Source organism: Styela clava, chromosome 12 (assembly GCF_964204865.1).
Source record: "Styela clava chromosome 12, kaStyClav1.hap1.2, whole genome shotgun sequence".
Lineage (NCBI taxonomy): Eukaryota > Metazoa > Chordata > Ascidiacea > Stolidobranchia > Styelidae > Styela > Styela clava.
Genome location: NC_135261.1, coordinates 12,233,266 through 12,246,201, shown reverse-complemented (window position 1 = coordinate 12,246,201; position 12,936 = coordinate 12,233,266). Strand labels below are relative to the sequence as shown.

Genomic DNA, 12,936 nt, shown 5'->3' with positions numbered 1-12,936 from the left:
TTACAGCTTGTAACGTCCGTGGCCATGCCTCCTAGCGTCATCGTGCGGGACGTCATACTATTTTGCACCCGCCACCAGCGCTGGCACATTTGTCTGAATGAAATTTAATATAGCGAGAGATTTGATTTCCAGAATCAACGAAAAACAATATAAAACGATGTCGATAATTCTTATAGAAATAGGCTATCCAATTTACACATTGTTTTGTGTTGGTCAGTATGCAAGGCCGTTGAAGGTCATCGATGCTCCAGACCAATTTTACACTGTTATTAAAATAGTCGGAATTTATTGCTACAATATAGATATAAAAAATAAAGTAAATGAGTCAGCATATATTTTAGTTCCATGATTCGACACTAGGAGACACGTGTTTCCTTTCTGGATTGACCTCAAAAAACAACTGAAAATCCAGATTGGAAAATAAAACATCCAAGAAATATATCTAAATAGGAAGTTATTAAATTTAATTAAAAATAAACAAAAAAAAGGTATTATATTAGGTATTACAAATAGGTATTATATTACATCATAGTAGATTTCGAAGATCATTTGAAGTTGATGTTGTTGCTACAGTTGCTTCAGAGGTATTTTAATATGTTTTTGCTGTAGCCTACATATTTTGCTAAAACCGAAACAGATTTCTTATATGAGGTTATAGGCAGTGGTGGGATTCAGCCGGTTCGCACCGGTTCTATAGAACCGTCTCGCGGAATTTTATGAGATCAGCGAACCGGTTAGCATTACTGGTTACTGTCATTGTTCTGTTTGTAACAGAACCGGTTGAAAAATGTGACTTTTGTGAAGGAACCGGCTGACAAAAAAATTTGAATCCCACTACTGGCTTATAGGGAAATATTGTTGTGCTCTAATAGGGAAATATTGTTGTGATAAAAATACCTTGAATTTCATATCAGGCTAATGATTTAAGTTTAATCTTCTGACTTCTAATTCTAAATACTATTCGTTTAACAATTGAACACATCGCTTTTTTTATTCCCGATTGAATAATATTCAGAACGTTGAACAAAAAAATGTCTAGATTTTATAGCTAACATCTGAAGTTTTATCTTCTGACGTCTAATTCTAAATACTATTCGTTCAACAATTGAACACATCGCTTTTTTATTCCCGATTGAATAATATTCAGAACGTTGAACAAAAAAATGTCTAGATTTTATAGCTAACATCTGAAGTTTTATCTTCTGACGTCTAATTCTAAATACTATTCGTTTAACAATTATACACATCGCTTTTTTATTTCCGATTGGATATTATTCAGAACGTTGAACAAAAAAATGTCTAGATTACATAGCTAACATCTGAAATCCAAATTTTACATCTAGATCTTGTATAAAACATCTAGTCCTGACCGCCACAGATTCAGATGCAATGATGGCAAATCCTTTTACTTCTTTTTATAGTGAATGTTTACTACAAAATTTAGTAGTATTGCATTTTTCCCAGAGTCAATTTTCGATTATCTGCATGGTTTTATATGGTAAATTATTGGCGCTCCCGTAGTATGAGTACCAAGATGGCGCACAACCTGATATGCATAACCTGGTTCAACGTAGACATACGCGTGGAACCAAAGTTGGTTATCGAGCACCGACATCCGAGGTTCTAATATCGATTTCAAAAAGTTAACTGCTAATACTGACGGTGACGGTGATTATGTGCCACGAGAGCCTTGTGCCACGAAAGAAGTGAATGTACCATCAAGTGAACCATATATATATATATATATATATATATATATATATATATATATATATATATATATATATATTCATTAGCCACTCAGGATTCCATTTTCGTCGCCAACAAGGAAAATATTGAGCATTTATGCACGTTCACAAATTCAAACGATATCATGAATACCAAAGATAGAACGAACTCCGACCAATAAGCTTTATCGCAGCTTAATTAGGCTACTATCAAAATTAACCACAATTCACTTATATATGTATTTTTAAATATGTCCAACAAATTCACCGCAAATCGAGGATTAGCAATCGGATCATTTTGCAATCAAGGCTGGGGAGAGTTCGGGCTGGGTACAGGGCTAAGGACAAGTTCAGTTCAACGTTAATGGTAAAGTGGTAGGGTCATTGTTTCTACAAAATATCCAATGATTTGTTTCTAATACAATGCACGGTAAAATTACTGTTAACGGTAAGTTTTATAATATATTATCCTATTAGTCTATAACGAAGCGCAGCAGAATCTTTTGGTGAAGTATTCTAGATTTAATCGATTAGTGAATAATTTAGACATAGACTTAAAACATAACATGAAACCCTATAAAACAAATGAGAAAATTAATGAGATTTTTTAGATATTCTAATAACATTGCATTCTGAGCCCAATTCATTTCCCATGTTTCCCCACTACATCGACCGGTATTACAATCATCGTTAAATCATAAATAAATAAAATTTATCAGGTAGTCTTTGTGATTTCGTTCACTCTTGGGGAAATGAAAAGTTTGACGAAAGGGTAGATTGTCAACTAATTATAGATATTATATGACGTAATTATCACATATGCAGGCTCTGTGCATATTTGTATGAAACTCCAATAGCCATGGCTGACATAAAAAACTTCATACGTTTTGATCATATTTTATCCAAAATATTATCTTCGCGAAAACCAGTGAATGAGTAAAAACGTGCATTACTAATAATTGAAATCTACTCAAATTTGAAAATAATTGTTCTATATATTAGTTGTAGAGTAAAGCGATTTACTGAGAATAATATTACATATGTTTAGCTGATGATATGTCTCGGACAAAATGATCTACCTGTGCTTCATGGAACAACTAAGTACTGGAAAATGAAAATAAGGGTAGTTTATCCAAAATATCGCCGCTTGGGATTGAGATAAATTAATTTGGAGGAAAGCTCGGATAATTTTTTTAGAAATAGCATATATAAAATGAGTGCAAAATTTGATCGAATTAAGTGTGATGTGTAGATCCGGGCAACTCAACTGGTGGAACGCGGTCCGTATCCGCCCCTTTCGAGTATTTGATTCGGACCGCACCTAATTCTTTATTCTGGATCATTATCCCAACTTTTAAAGTTTCCTTTTATAAAATGACTTTTATAGTTTTGAATAAAATGAAAGGAACTATAGCACCATAATAAACAATCTTGATTAGCTAATATTCATTAGTCGGCCGAGGATAATCAATAGATATATCAACTTGATGTCTACATAGCTATTCTCTCAGAAGTTTAAATGTAAAATTTATTTTTGTCTTTTCGTGCCACCGTCAATCAATTTTTCTTTATAAGTCAGTAAAATCGAAGGGTCTGCTTGGAATTATTTTATAATAAATACATTTTTATTTTCCGTGTTTCCATATTAACTTTGCTTCTGCTAAAGATTACACCTCTGCCAATTCTTTGAAGTGTTTTGACACGACTGTGTTTACGAAGACATTATACAAATGTTAGACCAATGAAAAAAACATTTAATGAGTCAACTGACTCAGTTGCACTTAAGTCGGCACAGGATTCACGAAAAAACAAAAATTATTTAAACAAACAAGTTACAATTCATAGTGCAGCCTTGAGGGCATTTTGCAGTTTCATTAACGTTGTTCATCATCAGCATTGTCAAAAATGTATAATTTCAAAATGTCTCGGTTATCAACAAGCGAATGATTGATTTGCCTATAAATTTATCCAACTTTACAAAAACACATATTTTGTAGACCGAGGATAAATTCATGGTTTCTATAAAAAAAAATTACTAATAGAACAACGTATTCAACATTTGGTCCAATAAGTCAAACCTATGACATCCGGACGTCATTATTCCAATCTCTACAACAATCTTCTCTGACACTCGATCCAAAAAGTTTTTCGGTCAGAACCGCAATACTATTATTCATATGTTCAATTACCTCACTGAACATGTAGATTTACTTTCATATTCTACGTGGTCAATTGTTTACGAGTTCAGATCATTTTGGTCTTAAATCAAACGTTTAAAAGAGTTCAACTTTTTTGGTTTTTATATGACGTTTTGAGTAATTGAAAATTAATAATGGATTTGTTAAATCTATTTGCATAGATAAAATTTTTTGTCCGAGAGAAAAAGTCAAATAGAGTTAAAAATAAATTATCGAGCGCAGAGATGACAACATTCACGATTAAAATTCCAACTTTTTTTAAATATATATTTCATGCCTGCAAGATCTGTTTTTGTATATATAATTGTAGAAAACTCACGTTAGGTGGTTAATTTCATATAGATAAAGTATCAGATGGTAGAAAAACGTTTAACTAATTTCATATGTGACTTTGTAATCTGGATGCACAGACGAATATTTATTGCCAAGGAGTTTTAAATATATTGTTACATCTCTATACTAGAACGAGATAAATATTAAGTGAAAAAGAACAGATAAAAGAAAATGGGAATTTCAGTCCAAAGGTAAGTGCGAGTACTTGTTTATGATAATTCGGCATCAAATGCTGACAGAGTCCGTTTACTGTCGAAATATATAAGGTAAGCGGGAAATAAATATTTTGCTGGGGACAATTTTCTGCATTCCAACTTCCCGTGGGGAATTTTCAAAGAAAAATGTAGTAGTCAAATATAATTCAAATGTGTTTCGGTTCATATTGTAAATTCCTAATTTAGAACCAATTTAAGAACTGTTATGACATTCGGAAATTACCAAGTATGAAGATTTATGTATAAAACAGCACTGTTTTTAACGTAATTGTAAACCTAATCTATTATCAAATTCTTATTCTTAGTTTGCTTGTACTTGTATATTGTACCTATAGGTGGATCGACTTTGAATAAGGTAATTAATATTCTAAGAAAAAATATTTATTTATTTTCACAGCCTTATTTTTCAAGTATTGCTGTCGGCATCATTTTTGGTCATTGTTAGTGAGTATATAATTAATTCACTGTTTTTATTTTATCAAAATTTTCGTACAAATATTCAATTCAGAAACGTTTTACGCTATATATCGCAATAACTTCCCAACCGACAAACAATGGAATTTGATTACCGATACAACACGGGGGAAGGCAACAAACATTTTCAATTATAGGAGTGCGTTATGGGTGATTAAATTTTTCTAAAATTTCAATATGGCAATAATAATTTAAATTGTCCACGTATCGTTCATATTGTGTATTCAGTAAATCTCCGTAGTTAAGGCAAACATCTAGAACAGATAAAGTTTTTTGTAATCCATTGTGATTTCTTACAAATTTTTAACCCTGGGTTGAGAGATCGAGACTTAAAACTAAACAGCCTCTTATTTAAGTGTTTTAAATATGTTTTAGTCATCAAATTTCTATAAACTAAAATGTCTATTTCTGAGTTCAGAAACCATAAATTAAATAGCATAGTTTAGATAGCATTGTATCAAATGGTGTTTTAGAGTAATTTATAGTGATTTTGTTGGACGAATGTAAAATTTTAATAAATGATCTACCTCAATATAATACCTTGTACTAAAAAACTAACAACTTCTGTGTGTCCAAATAATTATAGCTGTAGAGACTGTAAATTGGGCTGAAAATAATAGGCAGATTTTAAAATGCTGCAGGCGGTGAGAAAAAGCAATGTGTGGATGAGCAGGATTGGTGCCCAAGGATTGATGAGCATTGCCAATCATTAGAGTATGCTTTAACTTTAAAGACTATGTGCTTCAAAACTTGCTGGAATTGTACAGGTGAGTAAAATGTTTAATTACCCTTTGTACACTCACTTTTTCGCATTGTCAATGTTGTCTTTATTGAACAAATAAATATATACTTGTGCATATCCCGGCCTCTTGCCATGCGTGTCTTTTAGCGATGTATTATTAACGAACATATGACCCATGTGAACCAGAAGACGATGGTTTATGAGTCTAACAACAACCATCTTTTATTATTTATACTGCCCTATTGTAGGCATTCTTGTTTTCTATTCCACTCTTGTACACAAACATTCATAATATCTTCTTCATATCAACACATATTCATACTCTATATTGATATAGAGCCACACTGTAGTGTTTGCGAATAAAGCTGTACGAAGAACGAAGACAAGGGTGTTATTACTTGCACGTGTCGGGATGGTTTTCTACTTGCTTCAAACGGAAAATCATGCAATGGTGAGACTTATCGCATAGAGGGAAATTTTTTGATAAGAATTTGCCTGTTCTCTTTCATAAGAAAAGATACTAATATTTGCATTTGATGTATTCAATTTTAGACGTAAATGAATGTGTTACGTCGCCCTGCAAGGCCGACAGAAAGTGCATAAATGATGTAGGTGGATTTGTATGTTCGTCTGCAAAATACTGCTGGGATATTCCAAATTATTCCACTAAGATGTACAAGCCTGACGAATGTTGTTATTTAACGGGAGGTAAGAGTAAGAATGTATTTGCGTTTAGATATTTTTAAATTGAGAAATCTTATTGAAATCGGTAAAAAATAGAAAATACAAAAGTCATTCAAAAAATATGTGTTTTAGTTATAACAAAGCGGTTTTTTGTATTCTAAGGTAAATGCGGACAAGATGGGTTGACACGATATGGTGGTTCCACGCCAAGAAGACTTATCAATAAATGGCCTTGGGTGGTAAATATTCAATAATGCTGGTAAAAGTGATAATAATATATTCTATTAAAAAGTTTAATTTTCCATGTTCTCACTTCCTATCCAGGCGTCACTTTACGTCGGGAAAAAGCTAAAATGCACAGGCATCATCATCAACGATAGATGGGTCGTCTTGCCTTCAGATTGCATTAAGTAAGTTGATACACAAATCACCTACCTTAAATTTTGCATGTCAATTTTGAACGTAACTTAGTGAATTAGTCTAACGATATTGGCCAGATACGCCATTCATTTGAATCCAAATCATGTTGGTTTTTATAGTGAAAAAAGGTTGTGAAGATGACGTAAATTTTTCAGGTCCCTAAATCGTGTTTTTAGTTTTTAAATTTTGTCGAATTTTCGTATAATGTAATGAAAATGTAACTCCACTATGGCCAGTAAGATATAATGATACTCCCAACTAAATTTTTTGTAATATAATCTCGTCGTTGTTTTGTTTCAATACATATAGCAATTGATGATTAATATGGCATATACAAGATCTTCATAGTTATACCATCAAAAGTAATATCTGTCTTTAAGGTCGGTAATGAAAAAATCAAAACTCCATCAATTGCGAATTGGTGCCGGATTACACGGATCTATATCTTCACCTCAAGCTGCTCAGCGTAAAGTGACAAAAGTACGTTCAATGAGCAGTCCTGATTACGCATTTGTATTTCATTTCCTACGTACTGACCAGTATAATTCCAAGAAATTGCAAAGCCTCAATTTCCTAAACACACGATGAGCGCTTATAATAAATAAATTAGAAAAAGATGGAAGCGCAGAATTTGTTTATCGTTTTTGGCGTCTTCTTCAAACAGAAATGCTTGAATGTGGTAAAACAACACAAAAAAACGAGTAATTTCTTAATAAAAGTTACAGATCATTGCTACACGTGGATACTGGGAGTCTGTTACTATAATGCAGCTTAATGAAAGTTTGTCATTTTCGCATGATTATATTCACCCAATCTGTTTGTCGAACGAAGAAACTCCGGTAATTGGGGAAACTTGTGTGACTCTAGGATTTGTACAACGAAAGTCATTTGATGGTTCGTTCTTTCTAATTATATTCAAATGTTCAATTTTTTGATGACGGTCTTTATTCAATGTACCTTCCATATTTTTGGGTTTCGAGAATATCAATATGTTCCGTCATACCGGCCATGATTACTATGTGACTATATAGTTTGGTCGTGATTGCGGCATAAGGTGTCTTCGCAATATCAAATAATGCCTTCTGGGCATATGGATTCGTATGTATTCGTATGTTACTATAAAATAGCAAAACGAGAAACACAAAACAAATTGAAAATATTTTCAAATAAAAATTACAACGTACAGCTGATCTGTGTGTAACTTTCGCTAAAAATAATTTAAATTTTTAGTATACATAATCGTATAGTTCGCAGAATCTTTCATTAGCGTTTTCGTCCCCAGAATGATAAATATGGAATAATTATTAAACTCACAAATCGTTATATTCAGGGGTTTACTATTCTGTGTCAGAGATACCACTTAAAGTTACAAACAATTCAAACTGCTTACAACAGTCTGATTACGATGTCATTAAAGACGATAAAGCAACAATTTGCTCGACAAACCCAAATTTGGATTATAAAAGTTGCTTAGGTTTGTATGATAATTCCTACTTATAATAGTTTAAAAATTAGACAAAGAAAAAAATATTACTCTTCAGATTTTATATGTTATCATACCAGTGTCTAAATAAAACTCGTATTTTACTAATTTGTATATAAAGGAAACAGCGGAGGATTTTTGGTATGTCAGCGAAAGAACAGTTGCGATTGGTATCTGACTGGTGTAAGAATCAGAGGAAAAGGTTGTGCCGGACCCCAAGAAGGATTCACCCAATTTTTCAAAACGGGAATATTTGAGTCGGGGATTAAATCTTACATGAAATTATATGGGCGATGAAGAAATCCCACTTCAATCTAGAAATGATATCGCAGCTGTCACAAATATTAAAATTGTTATGATCTTTATTTAGAATTATGATAAATTTTTAATTTATGCCAAAATATTCCAACAGATTTACTGAAACTTGATATTTAATTGAATTATTTCTGATCGCAAACCAACTATTGTTAAATATGATCACAGAAATATGTTGCAAATAAAACAATTGCTCTATAGACTGTTCGCTTTTTACAAAATCAAAAATTTGGAATACAATCTCACTGATTTGAGGAGCATTCTAAATAAAAGCTTTTATCGCCATCAATGTCACTATCGGTATTTACAAATGTTGATGATATAATAAAAACGCATTTTGTAATCTGAGAAATTGGATGAGATATTGACCATAAATTTTATGACCGGTTAGCTCATTTTGGCTATAGACTTTGAGAGTCGTGCGAATAACGCGAATGTCGTGAGTTTGGTCCCCGTACTGGCCAGTCATTTTTTCAACTCATTTGTTAACCTTTACGCCACAATATCGGCACAAAATGCTACCTCTTGTTTAAAATGTTGTGCTAATGTTCCATTATACCCTTGACATTGCCATGTCTGAATGCATCTTCATGATCTCCTTATCACCTACATCAATTACAACTACACAAATCAATAAATTAGCAAATACAATCTTCCTGAAGTCCTTCTGGAAAGTTTTCGCTTAAGTATAGTTCAGTAGCTTCCCAGACCAGAATCGAAACTGGGCCGCCTCGGCGATATCCAGTAATTCTAACCCAGTTGTTCCCAACCCTTTTTATGTCGCGGCACATCATTGAGCACTTTAAATATTCGCGCCACACCTATCACAAAACATGAACATTTTCTACTCATAAAGACAATTTGCTATAACATAATAATAAACAAAGATGATCAGATAAGGGGAATTTTATTCCTGTGAATTCAACATACCCTGCATTTGGTAACAGGTATAGATTAATACTGGTGAATGTCAGTAGGACTTTTATGCCTGGTACTTATATAATACTGCTGCAATTTGTGGACGAATGTGAAGGAGATATACTTCCAACTCTCTGAGAAACACACACACCCAATAATTTCGTCTATATCTGAACACATGTTGTTTCCGCTTTACAAAAAAGTGCAATAGTCGAGCGCGAACAAAAGATTAATAGTTACCGATATTATAACTGTTTTTTTACAATAATGTACACGAGAGCGCCTTCAGAGCACCTTGCATTTGTAAAAGATGCACCGCCGCGCAGGTAAGACGTGGGCTTGAAACGCATTGCCGATCACGCGCTTCAGTTTTGCTCGCCCTCCCACTCTCCACATTTCACCCTTATTAATATTACAGGTATACTCACTGTTGCACAACCTAATTCATTTTAGTTACAATTTGATATGTTTCTAATATTGTCAAAATCACTCAATAGTGTTATTGTCGGAACTAGCAAGAAAAATGAAAGAGACTAACAAGCTATATATATTTTATTACAACAATTAAATAATTATTACAGTGGCAGACAGAAAAAGTTTTTCCATGGTGCCTAAGATGTTTTAAACGTTTTTAGCGAATTTGAGTGCGCTGATTCCAGAAATGCTGTTACTTTTTCTCTATGAGGTCTAGTTTTTCTTCTATGGTATATCCCCCTCTACAGGATGCCGATAGCTACAATAAAGATACGCAAAATGAAGAAACAACATTTTTCTGTAATTGTATTGAACATATCTATAGAATCTCACCAAATAATTCACACTTAAAGCTGGAAGTTGTAATAAATGTTAACTAATAGATGTCATCAGCTATAAATTGACGTTTTACTGATTTTCTAAAATAGGGGGCCCCGGCATCATCGCGCTTGATAGACCAACAGTTGTCTGCAAGCATGGTGGCATCCATGCCGCTTATATCTTAATGGAAGCCCTTGCCCCATCATTCACAGCACCTAGATTTTCTGAAAATCGAATAAAATGGCTGTGCAAAATATGCAACTTGATGCTCATATTTGCACCAAGTTGACGGAGACTTGTGAGTAGTTTTTCAACAAGCTTTCCGTAGTTGGGCGCCTCTGATTCTCCCCAAAATTTTTTTACTACATTTGTAAACGTCGTCCATGGATTCATAAAATTACAGAGAGTTGCGTCATTCATTTACTTTTGAATCTGGGGTCCATCAAAAATTCCAGCTTTCAATTTTTCTGCGGTTAGACCTAAAAAATTTCTGCAGATATATTAGAAACCGCCACCATCCTTTTCAAGAGCAATGGTTTTTATGAAAGGTATTTAGGAACAGAAAAAATTTCTCAACATCGGGTACAATAGGTCAAAAATATGATATCCGGACGTCGCTATTTTAATCTATACGACTTTACGGATACAATAATCGTCACTATTAATCGGATTGAAACGTTTTTCGGTCGAAACCGCAATACTATTATTTCTCATTTGTTAAATTATCTCACAAAACATGCGAAATAACTTTCGTATTCACCGTGGTAATTTGTTTACGAGTTCAGATCGTTTTGGTCCTAAAATAAAGCGTTTGTTCAACTTTTTGCTTTTCCATATGAGATTTTGGGTAATTTGCCAATTTATAACATAATAATGGATTTGTTAAAATCTATTTGCATAGATAATATTTCTTGTCTGAAAGGAAAGGCAAAATAGAGTAATCAAATAGTTTCGGCTCATAGTGGTACGATTTTCGAATAATTACGATTTTTGAAGGCAGAGATGACAACAGTCACGATTTAAATTCCAACTTTGTTCTGAATTATTTATTTTATTCTTGCACGATCTGTTTTGAGTTTATATATTCTTAGAAAATCCATGTTAGGTGGATAATTTTATATAGAAAAGTATCAAATGATAGAAAAACGTGTAAATAATTTCATATGTGACTTGTAATCTGGATTTAGCCCATTTGGTTATAACAGCGTTTTCCAACCTTTTTTGGTCGCGGACTATTTTCTCAACGAAAAAACCTTTGCTGACTCAAGGTGCGTTTATTGCAACGTACTCTGTGTGAAGAAGCAATAAAACCAAACACAACAGAATAATAACCAATTTCAAAATTGGAAATTCGCCGCAATTACGCGTTTGTTTAGGTATTTGTTCAAAAAGATTTGTTTTAAAACAATTGTTTTAAATCAAGTTTTTTTTGCCTGTTTTGTTCAAAATGGCTTTACTATTTGATTTTTTTGTATTAAAAAGGTTGAAGAAAAAGGAATGTAAAAATTTGCCAAGCGCTTCTTATTTGCAATAAATCGTTCAAAACGCCACAAATATCGATAGAGGCTCCTGCACACCTCAAGCTGTATGTAGTTCAGTGGTTGGCGCAGTAAGACACAACCGATAAGCCACTACCCTAAAGACTGCTGCGATGAAACCACCGTTCGAAAATTGGAAAGCGATCGAATAAATGAGTTTGTATAACCTTGGAAAACTCTATCACTACAATCTTAAAAACAAAGTAGGCTAGGCATACATTAACCGAACAGTATTAACCGTAATAATGCCTTGATTTTTATGAGAAAAATGTCAATACATGAACTCGAAATCCATATTATAGCGTCATAACAGATTAGTTGTGGCGTCTTTGCATCAGAGGACTCTTACAAATAACATGGGCTAGACTAGGGTGTCTCATCGTTTATATCAGTAGATTACCACCGATAACAGCATATTCTTCATTATCGCAACCCACTTATTTTGCCGAAGGGCTGCACTTGATATAATTGAATTTGTAGTAGGCTCGTGAGCTAGCTAATTTTTCTGATTTTTCTTACTCAAAACATCTCTCTGATATCTCGGCTAAACATTTCGGGTAAAATCTTATGACTCTAGTGGAGATACAAACGTGGCGATAAATGTACGCAATAGAAGTAAAAGTCAAAATAAAAATTTCACTCACATATTTGAAATTATAATTCCGGCTGCGTGTGCAGCTGCCAGAATGCAACTTTTCGGCGTAGTTTTGCGGCAATGCAAAGGGTATTTCAATAAAAAATACAAAACAAATTTGATTTAAAATAAGCCTGGATAAATGTTTTCCAGACCGGGAATCGAAACCGGGCCGCCTCGACGAATGCCAAGAATCCTAGCTAGACCATACGAAAGACCATCTGGGATATCGATTCTGCAGACTGAAATATTATATTAAAAACGAAACGCTGGTAACTTAATTCAGAACCACTGAACTAATTATTATCCATGTAGTTTGCATCGCCAGTATTGAAAATACTCTAGGTATTTCTGCCTTTTGTATTTATACTGATGTCCTTTTAGTATTAGGAATATGACTGAAAACATGGCAATTTAAATTGAGGTAAACGAGAAATAGAAAAAGACAGCTCAAATATAT

The 12,936-nt window shown here is 33.3% G+C and overlaps 1 protein-coding gene across 1 annotated transcript; it reads left to right on the top strand.

Annotated features, from left to right (window-relative positions):
• Nucleotides 1-4,281: 4,281 nt before the first annotated feature.
• On the top strand, nt 4,282-8,712 carry LOC120330097 (transmembrane protease serine 13-like). Its single transcript, XM_039396923.2, has 11 exons — nt 4,282-4,449; nt 4,871-4,917; nt 5,589-5,714; nt 6,027-6,140; nt 6,242-6,397; nt 6,536-6,612; nt 6,698-6,783; nt 7,174-7,273; nt 7,513-7,687; nt 8,124-8,267; nt 8,398-8,712. The coding sequence occupies exons 5-11, from the start codon at nt 6,361-6,363 to the stop codon at nt 8,571-8,573; spliced, it is 795 nt and encodes a 264-aa protein (XP_039252857.2). The 5' UTR covers nt 4,282-4,449; nt 4,871-4,917; nt 5,589-5,714; nt 6,027-6,140; nt 6,242-6,360; the 3' UTR covers nt 8,574-8,712.
• The last annotated feature ends 4,224 nt before the right edge of the window (nt 8,713-12,936 follow it).

Coding starts and splice junctions, on each gene's coding strand:
- LOC120330097 (XM_039396923.2), top strand. CDS start 6,361: ATGTACAAGCCTGACGAATGTTGTTATTTAACGGGAG. Junction 6,398..6,535: donor ATGTTGTTATTTAACGGGAG/GTAAGAGTAAGA, acceptor TTGTATTCTAAG/GTAAATGCGGACAAGATGGG. Junction 6,613..6,697: donor TCAATAAATGGCCTTGGGTG/GTAAATATTCAA, acceptor CTTCCTATCCAG/GCGTCACTTTACGTCGGGAA.